The sequence below is a fragment of the Oncorhynchus clarkii genome, chromosome 10, assembly GCF_045791955.1.
Source record: "Oncorhynchus clarkii lewisi isolate Uvic-CL-2024 chromosome 10, UVic_Ocla_1.0, whole genome shotgun sequence".
Taxonomy (NCBI): Eukaryota; Metazoa; Chordata; class Actinopteri; order Salmoniformes; family Salmonidae; genus Oncorhynchus; species Oncorhynchus clarkii.
Genome location: NC_092156.1, coordinates 853,794 through 873,130, shown reverse-complemented (window position 1 = coordinate 873,130; position 19,337 = coordinate 853,794). Strand labels below are relative to the sequence as shown.

Below are 19,337 nucleotides of genomic sequence, written 5' to 3'. Positions count from 1 at the left end.
TTGTTCTTAACTGACTTGCCTAGTTTTTTTTAACTATGGGAGAATTGCTCTATTGTAAAACCAACCCTCTGTCTCCATCTTGTGGCCGACTCATCCTAGTACACCTTTATTTTGACACCCAGCCAGCCATATCAAATAAAAAATCGAATCACATTTTATTTGTCACATGCTTCATAAACAACAGGTGTAGACTAACAGTGAAATGCTTACTTACGGGCCCTTCCCAACAATGCAAAGAGAAGAATAGAGAAATAATGGTTCCGACCTAGAATATGTGGACATCTATAAGTACCTAGGTGTCTGGCTAGACTGTAAACTCTCCTTCCAGACTCATATCAAACATCTCCAATATAAAATCAAATCTAGAGTCGGCATTCTATTCCGCAACAAAGCCTCCTTCACTCACGCCGCCAAACTTACCCTAGTAAAACTGACTATCCTACCGATCCTCATCTTCGGCGATGTCATCTACAAAATAGCCTCCAACACTCTACTCCGCAAACTGGATGCAGTTTATCACAGTGCCATCCGTTTTGTTACTAAAGCACCTTATACCACCCACCACTGCGACCTGTATGCTCTAGTCGGCTGGCCCTTGCTACATATTCGTCGCCAGACCCACTGGCTCCAGGTCATCTACAAGTCCATGCTAGGTAAAGCTCCGCCTTATCTCAGTTCACTGGTCACGATGGCAACACCCACCCGTAGCACGCACTCCAGCAGGTGTATCTCACTGATCATCCCTAAAGCCAACACCTCATTTGGCCGCCTTTCGTTCCAGTTCTCTGCTTCCTGTGAATGGAACGAATTGCAAAAATCGCTGAAGTTGGAGACTTTTATCTCCCTCACCAACTTCAAACATCTGCTATCTGAGCAGCTAACCGATCGCTGCAGCTGTACATAGTCTATCGGTAAATAGCCCACCCAATTTACCTACCTCATCCCCATACTGTTTATATTTATTTACTTTTCTGCTCTTTTGCACACCAGTATCTCTACCTGTACATGACCATCTGATCATTTATCACTCCAGTGTTAATCTGCAAAATTGTAATTATTCGCCTACCTTCTCATGCCTTTTGCACACAATGTATATATAGACTCCCCTTTTTCTACTGTGTTATTGACTTGTTAATTGTTTACTCCATGTGTAACTAACTCTGTGTTGTCTGTTCACACTGCTATCCTTTAACTTGGCCAGGTCGCAGTTGTAAATGAGAACTTGTTCTCAACTAGCCTACCTGGTTAAATAAAGGTGAAATAATAAATAAATAAATAAAAAATAGAAAAACACAAGGAATAAACACAACGAGTAACGATAACTTGGCTATATGGGTAGCAGTATTGAGTTCATGTACAATGTAGTTGAGGTAGATATCACTACATGACCAAAAGTATGTGGTCACCTGCTCATCGAACATCTCATTCTAAAATCATGGGCATTAATATGGAGTTTGTCCCCCCTTTGCTGCTATAACAGTCTTCTGGGAAGGCTTTCCACTAGATGATGGAATATCAGAGGACTTGCTTCCATTCACCCATAAGAGCATTAGTGACTTTCCACTAGATTTTGGAACATTGTTGCAGGGACTTTGCTTGTTCAGCCACAAGAGCATTAGTGAGGTCGGGCACTGATGTTGGGTGATTAGGCCTGGCTCGCAGTCGGGGTTCCAATTCATCCCAAAGTTGTTCGATGGAGTAGAGGTCAGGGCTCTGTGCAGGCCAGTCAAGTTCTTCCACATTGATCTCGACAAACCATTTCTGTATGGACCTCACTTTGTGGATGAGGGCATTGTCATGCTGAAACAGGAAAGGGCCTTCCCCAAACTGTTGCCACAAAGTTGAAAGCACAGAATCGTCTATAATGTCATTGTATGCTGTAGGGTTAAGATTTCCCTTCACTGGAACGAAGGGGCCCGAACCATGAAAAACAGCAAACCCAAACCATTATTGCTCCTCTACCAAACTCTTCAGTTGGCACTATGTAATGGGGTAGGTGGCATTCTCCTGGCATCCGCCAAACCCAGTTACGCCGTCAGACTGCCAGAAGGTGAAGCATGATTCTTCACGCCAGAGACAAATTTCCACAGCTCCAGAGTCAAATGGCTGCGAGCTTTACACCACTCCAGCTAACGCTTGGCATTTCCCATGGTGAACTTTGGCTTGTGTGGCTGCTCGGCCATGGAAACCCATTTCATTAACCTCCCGATAAACAGTTATTGTGCAGACGTCGCTTCCACAGGCAGTTGGGAACTAGTTAGTGAGTGTTGCCACCGAGGACAAACAAGTATTATGCGCTTCAGCACTCGGCAGTCCCATTCTGTGAGCTTGTGTGGCCTACCACTTCACAGCTGAGCCGGTGTTGATCCTAGACGTTTCCACTTCACAATAACAGCATTTACAGTTGACCGGGGAAGCTCTAGCAGGGCAGAAATTTGACGAACTGACTTGTTAGAAATGTGGCATTCCATGACGGTGACACGTTGAAAGTCACTGAGCTCTTCAGTTAGGCCTACTGCTAATGCCTACTGCTACTGCTTGTCTATGGAGATTGCATGGTGGTGTGCTGTATTTTTATATTTATACCTGTCAGTAACAGGTACACTCATTTGAAGGGGTGTCCACGTACTTTTTATATATAGTGGATGTACTTATACAGTGCCTTCGGTAACAATTCAGACCTGTAACGATCGTCTGTGGTGGAAGGAGATTAGGACCAACGCGCAACGTGGGAAGTGTTCAGACCTGTAACGATCGTCTGTGGCGGAAGAAGGTGAGGACCAACGCGCAGCGTGGGAAGTGTTCAGACCTGTAACGATCGTCTGTGGCGGAAGAAGGTGAGGACCAACGCGCAGCGTGGGAAGTGTTCAGACCTGTAACGATCGTCTGTGATGGAGGAAGGTGAGGACCAACGCGCAGCGTGGGAAGTGTTCAGACCTGTAACGATCGTCTGTGGCGGAAGAAGGTGAGGACCAACGCGCAGCGTGGGAAGTGTTCAGACCTGTAACGATCGTCTGTGGCGGAAGAAGGTGAGGACCAACGCGCAGCGTGGGAAGTGTTCAGACCTGTAACGATCGTCTGTGGCGGAAGAAGGTGAGGACCAACGCGCAGCGTGGGAAGTGTTCAGACCTGTAATGATCGTCTGTGGCGGAAGAAGGTGAGGACCAACGCGCAGCGTGGGAAGTGTTCAGACCTGTAACGATCGTCTGTGGCGGAAGAAGGTGAGGACCAACGCGCAGCGTGGGAAGTGTTCAGACCTGTAACGATCGTCTGTGGCGGAAGAAGGTGAGGACCAACGCGCAGCGTGGGAAGTGTTCAGACCTGTAACGATCGTCTGTGGCGGAAGAAGGTGAGGACCAACGCGCAGCGTGGGAAGTGTTCAGACCTGTAACGATCGTCTGTGGCGGAAGAAGGTGAGGACAAACGCGCAGCGTGGGAAGTGTTCAGACCTGTAACGATCGTCTGTGGCGGAAGAAGGTGAGGACCAACGCGCAGCGTGGGAATTGTTCAGACCTGTAACGATCGTCTGTGGCGGAAGAAGGTGAGGACCAACGCGCAGCGTGGGAAGTGTTCAGACCTGTAACGATCGTCTGTGGTGGAAGAAGGTGAGGACCAACGCGCAGCGTGGGAAGTGTTCAGACCTGTAACGATCGTCTGTGGCGGAAGAAGGTGAGGACCAACGCGCAGCGTGGGAAGTGTTCAGACCTGTAACGATCGTCTGTGGTGGAAGAAGGTGAGGACCAACGCGCAGCGTGGGAAGTGTTCAGACCTGTAACGATCGTCTGAGGTGGAAGAAGGTGAGGACCAACGCGCAGCGTGGGAAGTGTTCAGACCTGTAACGATCGTCTGTGGCGGAAGAAGGTGAGGACCAACGCGCAGCGTGGGAAGTGTTCAGACCTGTAATGATCGTCTGTGGCGGAAGAAGGTGAGGACCAACGCGCAGCGTGGGAAGTGTTAAGACCTGTAACGATCGTCTGTGGTGGAAGAAGGTGAGGACCAACGCGCAGCGTGGGAAGTGTTCAGACCTGTAACGATCGTCTGTGGTGGAAGAAGTAAACTAAACAGGAAATAATCACCCACAAAACACAGGTGGGAAAAGGCTACCTAAGTATGATTCTCAATCAGAGACAAAGAACGAGACCTGCCTCTGGTTGAGAACCATACCAGGTCAAACACGCAAACACAACATTGAAAAAAGAACAGACTACCCACCCCAACTCACGCCCTGACCAAACTAAAACAAAGACATAACAAAGGAACTAATGTCAGAACGTGACAAGACCACTTGACTTTTACCACATTTTGTTACATTACAGCCTTATTCTAAAATTCATAAAATAAAACATTTTCCTCAGCAATCTACACACACAATACTATAATGACAAAGCAAAAACTGTTTTTGAACAGAAATACCTTATTTACCGAATGACTCAGACCCTTTGATGTGAGACTCGAAATTGAGCTCAGGTGCTTCCCGTTTCCATGTATCATCCTTCAGATGATTCTACAACATGATTCGAGTCCACCTGTGGTAAATTCAATTGATTGGACATGATTTGGAAAGGCACACACCTGTCTATATAAGGTCCCACAGTTGACAGTGTATGTCAGAGCAAAAACCAAGCCATGAGCTCGAAGGAATTGTCCGTAGAGCTCTGAGACATGATTGTGTCTAGGCACAGATCTGGTGGAGTGTACCAAAAAAATTCTGCAGCATTGAAGGTCCCCAAGAACACAGTGGCCTCCATCATTCTTAACTGGAAGAAGTTAAGATCCACCAAGACTCATGCTAGAGCTGGCTGTCCGGTCAAACTCAGCAATGTGGGAGAAGGTCCTTTGTCTGGGAGGTGACCATGAACCCGATGATCACACTGACAGAGCTCCAGAGTTACTCTGTGGAGATGGGAGAACTTTTCAGAAGGACAACCATCTCTGCAGCACTCCACCAATCAGGCCTTTATGGTAGAGTGGCCAGACAGAAGCCACTCCTCAGTAAAAAGCACATGACAGCCCACTTGGAGTTTGCAAAAAGGCACTTGAAGACTTTCAGACCATGAGAAACAAGATTCTCTGGTCTGATGAAACCAAGATTGAACTCTTTGGCCTGAATGTCAAGTGTCACATCTGGAGAAAAACTGGCACCATCCCTACGGTGAAGCATGGTGGTGGCAGCATAATGCTGTGGGGATGTTTTTCAACGTCAGGGACTGGGAAAGTAGTCAGGGCCAATGCAAAGATGATGAACAAAGTACAGAGAGATCCTTGATGAAAACCTGCTCCAGAGCGCTCAGGACCTCAGGCTGGGGCGAAGGTTCACCTTTCAACAGGACAACGACCCTAGACACACATGCAGGTGGGCCAAGCTTATACCCAAAAATACTTGAGTCTGTAATCGCTGCCAAAGGTGCTTCAAAAAAGTACTGAGTAAAGGGTCTGAATACTTATGTAAATTGTATATTTCCATTTTATATATATATATATATATATAAATATAAAAATTGCTGTCATTATGGAGTATTGTGTGTAGATTGATGAGGGGAAAAAATATGTATTCAATTTTAGAATAAAGCTATAACATAACTAAATGTTTTAACAAGTCAAGGGTTCTGAATACTTTCCCAAGGCACTGTAGGTAGGGATAGTGACTATGCAACAGGATATATAATAAACAGTAACAGCAGAATATATGATGAGTCAAAAGAGTTCATGCAAAAAGGGTCAATGCAGATAAATAGTTAATCAAAAAGCAACCCAGACTAACTATTCAGCAGACTGTTGGTTTGGCAGAAGTTGTTCAGGGTGTTTCCAGACTTGGTACATCACTACTGCTTGTCGGTAACAGAGAGAACAGTCAATCTCCCAAGGGGGAAGAGGCCTTGTTGAGCCTTCTTCATGACTGTGTTGGTGTACCATGATATTCCTTAGGGATGTGGACACCGAGAAACTTGAAGCTCTACCGTGACCACCACGTCGATGAGGGCCCTCCGTTTTCTTTATTCCACAATCAGATCCTTTGTCTTGCTGACGTTTAGGGAGAGGTTTTTATTTTTTATTTTATACCCTTATTTAACTAGGCAAGTCAGTTAATTAAGAACAAATTCTTATTTTCAATGACGGCCTAGGAACAGTGGGTTAACTGCCTGTTCAGGGGCAGAACGACAGATTTGTCAGCTCGGGGATATGAACCACTAGGCTACCCTGTCCTGTCACTGACCTCCTCCCTATAGGCTGTCTCATCGTCGTTGGTGATCAGGCCAACCGTGGATCTAACCGAGGGGCTAACCGTGGCCATCAGTTGAAACCCTGTACATGTAAAATGTTGTACCATGTCTGAGGGAGGGGCCATCAGTCATGCAGTTGCAGAAGGCAACCAATCAGAACACAGCACATGAACAAACAAAAGTCCGGTCTTCACGAACAACACAAATGTTTACTTTCCTCTGGTTGACTTATTTATTGACTTTCTTCAAGTCTCTAATGTAGTTTGGAAGAGGAGAAGACAACATATAAAGAAACAGAAACAAGCAAGAGAGGAAAACAAACAGCTTCTTTATTATTAACAGAAATCAACAGTTTGGGAGTTCTCTACTCATTAGTCATTCTGATTACAAACCCAAGGAGCTAACAAGATATCTCTGAGGTTGTCTCTGTCAGCCTTCATCGCTCACCAGGTGAAGGAGTCTTCTCTTTAGTCCCCTAAAGACTAGGGCCCAATCCCAAATTGACTTTATGCCCTTATCTACGTGTGGTGATGTGAGAGGGCAAAGTGAAGATACTACCAGATTAATTATACATTACCTGTCAAATCCTCTTAGATCACCTCAAGTGCATAAACCCTCTTTAGGGTTTAGGGGTCCATTTGGGACTGGGCCCAGTTAGTCAAACAGCCCAGCTAAATCACTCGCTACCCTTCTGATGTCCCACTGAGCAGTCAAAGACGTGGCCCACAGGAAGTGTTTGGTTGGAGTACATCTGTAATGTAGTCAGCCTGGAATGACAACATTATGTCTCAGACCACCTAGGTCCTCCTCCTCTTCATAAGCCCCTCCCCCTTTAACTGACCAAGACAGCATCTCAAATGGCACCCTATTCCCTATATAGTGCACTACTTTTAACCAGACCCTTATGGGGTAGTGCACTATTTTATTTTACATTTTTATTTAACCCTTATTTAACCTTTATTTCAGTCAGTTATGAACAAATTCTTATTTACAATGACATCCTACCCTGGCCAAATCCGGACGACGCTGGGCCAATTGTGCGCCGCCCTATGGGACTCCCAGTCACGGCCAGATGTGAACCAGGGACTGTAGTGACGCCTCTTGCTTTAGAGGACTGCGCCACTCGGGAGCCACACTATATAGAGAAAAGGGTGACTACATTGCAGATGTTGCATTACGTCATTGAGTGCTCAGTGGGACATCAGAAGGTTATATCATATGATGTGGTCAGCTGATAAGTTAAACACTACACCCACTACATCCTGGCTTTGTTGGAAGGCTTCTGCAGTACAGTCAGGTTGGAACTTCGCCAGTGGTTTAGCTGGGATGGGCATTTCTGGGCTGGGCATTTCTGGGATGGGCGTTTCTGGGATGGGCGTTTCTGGGATGGGCGTTTCTGGGATGGGCGTTTCTGGGATGGGCGTTTCTGGGATGGGCGTTTCTGGGATGGGCATTTCTGGGATGGGCATTTCTGGGATGGGCATTTCTGGGATGGGCATTTCTGGGATGGGCGTTTCTGGGATGGGCGTTTCTGGGATGGGCGTTTCTGGGATGGGCATTTCTGGGATGGGCATTTCTGGGATGGGCATTTCTGGGATGGGCATTTCTGGGCTGGGCATTTCTGGGATGGGCATTTCTGGGATGGGCATTCCTGGCCTGGGCATTTCTGGCCTGGGCATTTCTGGCCTGGGCATTTCTGGGATGCAACCCATTTCTGGACCAAAGATCCCATCTCTGGAGTTCCCCTTTTAGTGAGAGATGTTAGTGACTCTGAGACAAACGACAGAAGTACGACAACATTCAGAACAAAAATATATCTTTACACTGTCCTGCCAACAAGAGGTGCTCCCTGGGATGGGGAGTGAGGGGTGTAAGGGCTAGGGATTAAGGGCTAGGGATTAAGGGCTACGGAGTAGGGGCTAGGGAGTAGGGGCTAGGGAGTAGGGGCTAGGGTGCAGGGGCTAGGGTGCAGGGGCTAGGGTGCAGGGGCTAGGGTGCAGGGGCTACGGTGTAGGGGCTAGGGTGTAGGAGCTAGGGTCTAGGGTGCAGGGGCAAGGGTGCAGGGGCTAGGGTGCAGGGGCTAGGGTATAGGAGCTAGGGTGTAGGGGCTAGGCTAGGGAGTAAGGGCTTGGGTGTAGGGGCTAGGGTGCAGAGGCTAGGGTGTAGGGGCTAGGGTGTAGGGGCTAGGGTGTAGGGGCTAGGGTGCAGGGGCTAGGGTGCAGGGGGTGTAGGGGCTAGGGTGTAGGAGCTAGGGTGTAGGAGCTAGGGTGTAGAGCTTGGGTGTAGAGCTTGGGTGTAGATGGAATGGGTGTGCTGTATGTCTGGCAGGACAGTGGGACATGTATAGTGTCTTCAGAAAGAATTCAGACCCCTTGACTTTTTCCACTTTTTGTTACGTTACAGCCTTATTCTAAAATGGATTCAATACAAATATACACACAATATATATACAAAAGTATGTGGACACCGTTTCAAATTAGTGGATTCTATTTCAGCCAGACTTGTCACTGACAGGTGTATACAATCGAGCACACAGCCATGCAATCTTCGTAGACAAACATTAGCAGTAGAATGGCCTTATTGAAGAGCTCAATGACTTTCAATGTGGCACCGTCATAGGAAACCACCTTTCTAACAAGTCAGTTCATCAAATTTCTGCCCTGTTAGAGCTGCTCCGGTCCACTATAAGTAGTATTATTGTGAAGTGGAAAAGTTTAGGAGCAACAACGGCACAGCTGCAAAGTGGTAGGCCACACAAGCACACAGAACAGGATCGAGCGCTGAAGCGCATAATGCGTAACAATTGTCTGTCCTCGGTTACAACACTCACTAAGGTGTTACAAACTGCCTCTGGAAGCAACGTCAGCACAATAACTATTCATCGGGAGCTTCATGAAATGGTTTTCCATGGCTGAGCAGCAGCACACAAGCCTTAGATCACCATGTGCAATACCAAGTGTCAGCTGCAGTGGTGTAAAGCTCGCCGCCATTGGCCTCTGGAGCAGTGGAAACGTGTTCTCTGGAGTCATGAATAACACTTCACCATTTGGTGAATCTGAATCTGGGTTTGGGGGATGCCAGGAGAACACTACCTGCCCGAATACACAGTGCCAACTGTAAAGTTTGGTGGAAGAGGAATAATGGACTGGGGCTGTTTTTTTATGGTTCGGGCTAGTTCCTGTGAAGGGAAATCTTAACGCTACAGCATACAATGACATTCAAGACGATTCTGTGCTTCCAACTTTGTGGCAACAGTTTGGGGAAGGCCCTTTCCTGTTTCAGCATGACAATGCCCTCATCCACAAAGTGAGGTCCATACAGAAATGGTTTGTCGAGATCAATGTGAAAGAACTTGACTGGCCTTCATAGAGCCCTGACCTCAACCCCATCGAACACCTTGGGATGAATTGGAAAGGCGACTGGGAGCCAGGCCTAATCACCCAACATCAGTGCCCGTCCGCAATAATGCTCTTGTGGCTGAATGGAAGCAAGTTCCAGCAGCAATGTACCAACATCTAGTGGAAAGCCTTCCCAGAAGAGTGGAGGCTGTTATTGCACCAATGTACCAACATCTAGTGGAAAGCCTTCCCAGAAGAGTGGAAGCAGTTATAGCACCAATGTACCAACATCTAGTGGAAAGCCTTCCCAGAAGAGTGGAGGCTGTTATAGCAGCAATGTTCCAACATCTAGTGGAAAGCCTTCCCAGAAGAGTGGAGGCTGTTATAGCACCAATGTTCCAACATCTAGGGGAAAGCCTTCCCAGAAGAGTGGAGGCTTTTATAGCAAAGGGGGGACAAACTCCATATTAATGCCCATGAGTTTGGAATGAGATGTTCGATGAGCAGGTGTCCACATACTTTTGGTCTTGTAGTTTATCTGTGTGTGTTCATCTACATTAATTAATATTATATATACACAATATCAGCACATACAGAACATCACACAGAAGACCCTGATATCATGGAGACGCTCAATGGACCGAGAGATGGAGGGAGGGATGGACAGAATGATGGCAGTATGGAGGGAGAGATGTATGGAATTATGGCAGTATGGAGGGAGGGATGTATGGAATGATGGCAGTATGGTGGGATGGACAGAATGATGGCAGTATGGAGGGAGGGATGTATGGAATGATGGCAGTATGGTGGGATGGACAGAATGATGGCAGTATGGTGGGATGGACAGAATGATGGCAGTATGGAGGGAGGGATGTATGGAATGATGGCAGTATGGAGGGATGGACAGATGGAGGGAGGGATGTATGGAATGATGGCAGTATGGTGGGATGGACAGATGGAGGGAGGGATGTATGGAATGATGGCAGTATGGTGGGATGGACAGATGGAGGGAGGGGTGAATGGAATGATGGCAGTATGGCGGGATGGACAGAATGATGGCAGTATGGTGGGATGGACAGAATGATGGCAGTATGGTGGGATGGACAGAATGGTGGCAGTATGGTGGGATGGACAGAATGATGGCAGTATGGTGGGATGGACAGAATGATGGCAGTATGGTGGGATGGACAGAATGATGGCAGTATGGTGGGATGGACAGAATGGTGGCAGTATGGTGGGATGGACAGAATGATGGCAGTATGGTGGGATGGACAGAATGATGGCAGTATGGTGGGATGGACAGAATGATGGCAGTATGGTGGGATGGACAGAATGATGGCAGTATGGTGGGATGGACAGATGGAGGGAGGGGAGGTTGAGGCTTCCATTCCATGAGAAAGGTAGAATATTGTTTGTACTGAAGGAAGGGAAGGATACAGAGAAAGAGGAGGAAGAGAATGAAGAGGAGGAGGAGAGAGGGCAGGAAGTCACAGGCATGCGTAAGACAGATCCTTAAACACAGACCAACCCACACACACACAAACACTCCTCCCCTTCCTCTTAACCCGACTCCCCCTAAACACTAGTACTATAAGACAGACAGCTACACGAAACGCACACCTCTACAGAAACCTAACCTAGCCTGGCTTGTGAAGATCTTCAATAACAGGATGAGGGAGATAAGATGGAAAGAAAGATTGAGAGAGAAAGAAAGACAGAAAGAGAAAAAAATTGAAATTATTCCCTTCCCCCCAATTCTAACCTTAACCATTAGTGGGGAAACCTGACCCTAGCTCAGCATCTAGGGGGCAACTTCACCATCCACCCACTGCATGGCATGTAGGCAAAGTTTCTCCCTTTTGAACTGTTCTATTGGCCATGAGGTGTAAGCTCCGCCTACCCAGCTCTGTGTGAATTACATCAGGTACCTGTTGTTAATGGAGGTGGTTGATATGAAGGAGAGTGGCAATACAAACAACGTGATTGGATGATGTAGAGGAGGAGGTCTGGTTAACAACCTATCAGAAGACAGGATGACCAATAGAAAGGAAATTAGCAATCAAATAAAAACAACAGTCACAGAGAGGGAAACAACAGCTTGGTCCTGAATGAAACGGGCAACTTTTACTGCAGACAAACTGAAGCTTTAAAAACCCTTTTAATATTATAACACATCTCCTGGTTGCTGTGTCTGAAGGGAGCACCTTCTGTCTGGAGCTCAGAGGACTGACTGGGTAAAGGTAGAGTGGAGTGAGGGGTTCCATATCCTTAACAGACTACACCAATCTGGGGGGGGGGGGGGGGGCAGAGAAGCTGGTGTTGACAGAGCAAGAGGAGAAGGAGGGTAGAATCAGCTGGTGTCGGTCGGTTTACAGTTCTGATGAGAGAGAGAGAGAGAGAGAGAGAGAGAGAGAGAGAGAGAGAGAGAGAGATACTGTAAATATGAACCACCACTATGGTTCAAGATGTAGCAGCTCTAGAATCTACTGGTTCCAATAGAACACAATGATGGTTTGTAAAGCCAGATAATGATTGGTTCCATAAGGGAACTACCAGCAGTGTAGGTTAGAGGCATCCAGCAGAGGAGAGGAGTATACCAGTGTAACAGCAGCAGGGTCAGTCAGTCTTCCTCCAGTCTCATCAGTCCTCCAGAGCCACCATGCCTTTCACTGGATCCTTCACCCTCATCTAGAGAGAGACGGGGAGAGGAGGGGGAGGGGGGGAGGAAAGGTTATGTCACACACACATACAAAGACCTGAATGACCCTGCTTGCGCTTTGTGTCTTTTGTGTGTTTTAAACTCCATCTCAGACACTTGGTAACATATTATTATTATTCAGATGGTAACATATTATTATTATTATTATTCAGATGGTTACATATTATTATTATTCAGATGGTAACATATTATTACTATTTTTCAGATGGTTACATATTATTATTATTCAGATGGTAACATATTATTATTATTCAGATGGTTACATATTATTATTATTATTATTCAGATGGTAACATATTATTATTATTATTATTATTATTATTCAGATGGTAACATATTATTATTATTCAGATGGTTACATATTATTATTATTATTATTATTATTATTATTATTCAGATGGTTACATATTATTATTATTATTATTATTATTATTCAGATGGTAACATATTATTATTATTATTATTATTATTATTATTCAGATGGTAACATATTATTATTATTATTCAGATGGTAACATATTATTATTATTATTATTATTATTCAGATGGTAACATATTATTATTATTCAGATGGTTACATATTATTATTATTATTATTCAGATGGTAACATATTATTATTATTATTATTATTATTCAGATGGTAACATATTATTATTATTATTATTATTATTCAGATGGTTACATATTATTATTATTATTATTCAGATGGTAACATATTATTATTATTATTATTATTATTCAGATGGTAACATATTATTATTATTATTATTATTATTCAGATGGTTACATATTATTATTATTATTATTATTCAGATGGTTACATATTATTATTATTATTATTATTATTCAGATGGTAACATATTATTATTATTCAGATGGTAACATATTATTATTATTATTATTATTATTATTATTCAGATGGTTACATATTATTATTATTCAGATGGTAACATATTATTATTAATCAGATGGTAACTTATTATTATTATTCAGATGGTTACATATTATTATTATTATTATTATTATTATTATTCAGATGGTAACATATTATTATTATTATTATTATTATTATTATTATTCAGATGGTTACATTTATTATTATTCAGATGGTAACATATTATTATTATTATTACTATTCAGATGGTTACATATTATTATTATTATTACTATTCAGATGGTTACATATTATTATTACTATTCAGATGGTTACATATTATTATTATTATTACTATTCAGATGGTTACATATTACTATTATTACTATTCAGATGGTAACATATTATAATTATTATCATTACTATTCCGATGGTAACATATTAATATTATTACTATTCAGATGGTTACATATTACTATTATTACTATTCAGATGGTTACATATTATAATTATTATCATTACTATTCCGATGGTAACATATTAATATTATTACTATTCAGATGGTTACATATTATTATTATTACTATTCAGATGGTTACATATTATAATTATTATCATTACTATTCAGATGGTTACATATTATTATTATTACTATTCAGATGGTTACATATTATTATTACTATTCAGATGGTTACATATTATTATTACTATTCAGATGGTTACATATTATTATTATTCAGATGGTTACATATTATTATTATTACTATTCAGATGGTTACATATTATTATTATTATTATTATTATTATTATTATTACTACTATTCAGGTGGTTACATATTACTATTATTACTATTCAGATGGTAACATATTATAATTATTATCATTACTATTCAGATGGTTACATATGACTATTATTACTATTCAGATGGTTACATATTATTATTACTATTTCAGATGATTACATATTACTATTATTACTATTCAGATGGTTACATATTATTACTATTCAGATGGCTACATATGACTATTATTACTATTCAGATGGTTACATATTATTATTATTACTATTCAGATGGTTACATATTATTATTATTATTACTATTTCAGATGGTTACATATTATTATTATTACTATTCAGATGGTTACATATTATTATTATTACTATTTCAGATTGTTACATATTATTATTATTACTATTCAGATGGTTACATATTATTATTATTACTATTCAGATGGTTACATATTACTATTATTACTATTCAGATGGTTACATATTATTATTATTACTATTTCAGATGGTTACATATTATTATTATTACTATTCAGATGGTTACATATTACTATTATTACTATTCAGATGGTTACATATTATTACTATTCAGATGGCTACATATGACTATTATTACTATTCAGATGGTTACATATTATTATTATTACTATTCAGATGGTTACATATTATTATTATTACTATTTCAGATGGTTACATATTATTATTATTACTATTCAGATGGTTACATATTATTATTATTATTACTATTCAGATGGTTACATATTACTATTATTACTATTCAGATGGTTACATATTATTACTATTCAGATGGCTACATATGACTATTATTACTATTCAGATGGTTACATATTATTATTATTACTATTCAGATGGTTACATATTACTATTATTACTATTCAGATGGTTACATATTATTATTATTATTATTATTACTATTCAGATGGTTACATATTATTATCATTACTATTCAGATGGTTACATATTACTATTATTATTATTACTATTCAGATGGTTACATATTATTATTACTATTCAGATGGTTACATATTATTATCATTACTATTCAGATGGTTACATATTACTATTATTACTATTCAGATGGTTACATATTATTATTATTATTACTATTCAGATGGTTACATATTACTATTATTATTACTATTCAGATGGTTACATATTATTATTATTATTACTATTCAGATGGTTACATATTATTATTATTACTATTATTCAGATGGTTACATATTATTACTATTATTACTATTCAGATGGTTACATATTATTACTATTATTACTATTCAGGTGGTTCCATATTACTATTATTACTATTCAGATGGTAACATATTATAATTATTATCATTACTATTCAGATGGTTACATATTATAATTATTATAATTACTATTCCGATGGTAACATATTAATATTATTACTATTCAGATGGTTACATATGACTATTATTACTATTCAGATGGTTTCATATTACTATTATTACTATTCAGATGGTTACATATTATTATTATTATTACTATTCAGATGGTTACATATTATTACTATTATTACTATTCAGATGGTTACATATCACTATTATTACTATTCAGATGGTTACATATTATTACTATTCAGATGGTTATATATTATTATTATTATTACTATTCAGATGGTTACATATTATTACTATTATTACTATTCAGATGGTTACATATTACTATTATTACTATTCAGATGGTTACATATTATTACTATTATTACTATTCAGATGGTTACATATTATTACTATTATTACTATTCAGATGGTTACATATTATTATTATTATTACTATTCAGATGGTTACATATTATTATTACTATTCAGATGGTTACATATTATTACTATTATTACTATTCAGATGGTTACATATTATTACTATTATTACTATTCAGATGGTTACATATTATTACTATTATTACTATTCAGATGGTTACATATTATTATTATTATTACTATTCAGATGGTTACACATTATTACTATTATTACTATTCAGATGGTTACATATTATTACTATTATTACTATTCAGATGGTTACATATTATTATTATTGTTATTACTATTCAGATGGTTGCATATTATTATTATTATTACTATTCAGATGGTTATATATTATTACTATTATTACTATTCAGATGGTAGATGGTAACATATTATTTAGTTTTTCTTCAACCTTTAATTAACTAGGCAAGTCAGTTAAGAACAAATTTGTATTTACAATGACGGCCACCAAAAGGCAAAAGGCCTCCTGTGGGGACGGGGGCTGGGATAAAAATAAAATAAAGTAGTACAAAACACACATCATGACAAAAGAGACCACAACACTACATAAAGAGAGACCTAAGACAACAACGTAACATGGCAGCAACACCACACAACAACAACAACATGATAGCAACACAAACATTACAACACAGCATGGCGTAGCAACACAACATGACAACAACAACATGATAGCAACACAAACATTACAACACAGCATGGCGTAGCAACACAACACGGTAGCAACACAACATGGCAGCAGCACAACATGCTAGCAACACAAAACATGGTACAAACATTACTGGGTCCAGACAACAGCACAAATGGCAAGAAGGGGGAGACAATACATCACGCAAAGCAGCCACAACTGTCAGTAAGAGTGTCCATGATTGAGTCTTTGAATGAAGAGATGGAGATAAAACAGTCCAGTTTGAGTGTTTATTGCAGCTCGTTCCAGTCGCTAGCTGCAGCGAACTGAAAAGAGGAGCGACCCAGGGATGTGTTCGCTTTGGGGACCTTTAACAGAATGTGACTTGCAGAACGGGTGTTGTATGTGGAGGATGAGTGCTGCAGTAGATATCTGAGATAGGGGGGAGTGAGGCTAAGATGGTTTTATAAATATGCATCAACCTTGCGTCGGATATACAAAGATGACCAGTTTACAGAGGAGTGCAGTGATGTGTCCTATAAAGAGCATTGGTGGCAAATCTGATGGCAGAATGGTAAAGAACATCTAGCCGTTCGAGAGCACCCTTACCTGCCAATCTATAAATTACGTCTCCATAATCTAGCATGGTAGGATGGTCATCTGAATCAGGGTTAGTTTGGCAGCTGTGGTGAAAGAGGAGCGATTACGATAGAGGAAACCAAGTCTAGATTGAACTTTAGCCTGCAGTTTTGATATGTGCTGAGAAAAGGACAGTGTACCGTCTAGCCATACTCTCAAGAACAGTGGTTGCTCAACTAAAAGATTTGTGATTATGCTGCGAGATTTAATTTGTAAGTTAGTACGGTACCCTGCTTCACTGCTTCATTGCTCCAGACCACCACAAGGGGGAGTTAGAGCACTGATTATGCTTTTGGGTCTGAAGGCTCTACTGTGTTTCTAAGTGACAATGAATGGGCGACATAAACCAAATAGAAACTGATAATTGTTCACGACTTCGAAATGTAATTTAAATTAACTGAATGATGAGAATGAAGAAGGTGGTTGAATTTAGAACAATAGTGTAAGAATTGCTATTCCTCTGTTCTGCACGCGCACACCCTGAAAAATGCACTTATTTTATTGTTTCTAATCGTCAGTATTACTTTCTAGAAACTAAAATGTTCAATTACATTCCATGATATTCTTAAAATATACATTTGAAGTCGGAGGTTTACATACACTTAGGTTGGAGTCATTAAAACTAGTTTACATACACTTAGGTTGGAGTCATTAAAACTAGTTTAAATACACTTAGGTTGGAGTCATTAAAACTAGTTTACATACACTTAGGTTGGAGTCATTAAAACTAGTTTTTCAACCACTCCACAAAATTCTTGTTAACAAACTATAGTTTTGGCAAGTAATTTTTCCAACAATTGTTTACAGACAGGTTATTTCACAGACAGATAATTCACTGTATCACAATTCTAGTGGATCGGAAGTTTACATACACTTGTATTCAAGATCCTAAATGGCCTGGCTCCCCCTCCACTCAGTATTTTAGTTAAACAGAAAACCCAAACATATGGCAGCAGATCCATAAGGTCTGCCATGAGTGGTGACTGTATAGTTCCCTTAAGGAAAAGCACCTTTAGTAAATCTGTTTTCTCTGTGAGAGCTTTCCATGTCTGGAATACCCTGCCACCAGACACACACAACTGCACCACATATCACACTTTCACAAAATGCATGAAGACATGACTAAAGGTCAATCAGATTTGTGAACATGGTCCCTAGCTGTGTGTTGCCGCTTTCCATGTCTGTTGTCTGTAGCTTGTGAGTTGTGGAAACACTTTGTTGCTTTTATGAATTTTGTCTTGCTGCTTTATGTTCTATGTTGCTCTGTCTGTATGCTACGTCTTGCTTGTCCAATGTTGCTCTGTCTGTATGCTATGTTTTGCTTGTCCTATGTTGCTAATGTCTATATTGTAATTGTTTTTAATAACCTGCCCAGGGACTGCGGTTGAAAATTAGCCGGCTGGCTAAAACCGGCACTTTTACTGAAACGTTGATTTTTGTGCACTGTCCCTGTAAAACATTTTAGAAACTCAAACTCAAACTAAGTTGGCTGTGCCTTTAAAAAGCTTGAAAAATTCCAGAAAATTATTTCATGGCTTTAGAAGCTTCTGATAGTCTAATTGACATAATTTGAGTCAATTGGAAGTGTACCTGTGGATGTATTTCAAGGCCTACCTTCAAACTCAGTGCCTCTTTGCTTGACATCATGGGAAAATCAAAAGAAATCAGCCAAGACCTTTCAGCCAATTTCCAAATGCCTGAAGGTACCACGTTCATCTGTACAAACAATAGTACGCAAGTATAAACACCATGGGACCACGCAGCCGTCATAACGCTCAGGAAGGAGACGCGTTCTGTCTCCTAGAGATGAACGTACTTTGGTGCAAAAAGTGCAAATCAATCCCAGAACAACAGCAAAGGACCTTGTGAAGATGCTAGTGTTGTTAAGAAGGCATAGCATCGCTTTATAATAGACAGACTTATCCCCATCTTAGCTACTGCTACTTTGGGGCGGCAGGGTAGCCTAGTGGTTAGAGCGTTGGACTAGTAACCTAAATCCCAGAGCTGACAAGGTAAAAATCTGTCATTCTGCCCCTGAACAGGTATAGGGGGCAGCATTTTCACTTTTGGATAAATAGCGTGCCCAATTTCAACTTCCTGCTACTTATGCCAAGAATATAAGATATGCATATTATTAGTAGATTTTGATAGAAAACATTCTGAAGTTTCTAAAACTGTTTGAATCATGTCTGTGAGTATAACAGAACCTATGTAGCAGCAGTTCCTACCACTTCCACTGGATCACCAGTCTTTGGAATTTGGTTGAGGTTACTTTCGCCGAAAAGCCTTTTTAAAATCTGACATGTTGGCTGGATTCA

At 40.6% G+C, this 19,337-nt stretch overlaps 1 protein-coding gene across 1 annotated transcript in view; it reads right to left on the bottom strand.

Moving 5' to 3' along the window:
* Nucleotides 1-8,505: 8,505 nt before the first annotated feature.
* LOC139417905 (phosphatidylinositol transfer protein alpha isoform-like) overlaps nucleotides 8,506-19,337 on the bottom strand; it is a 60,711-nt gene continuing 49,879 nt past the window's right edge. The window contains exons 11-12 of the mRNA XM_071166891.1: nucleotides 12,157-12,247; nucleotides 8,506-11,936 (exon numbers count right to left, since the gene is read on the bottom strand). Of these exons, the coding sequence (XP_071022992.1) occupies nucleotides 12,200-12,247 (48 nt within the window). The 3' untranslated portion in view covers nucleotides 8,506-11,936; nucleotides 12,157-12,199. The remainder of the gene's footprint in view (nucleotides 11,937-12,156; nucleotides 12,248-19,337) is intronic.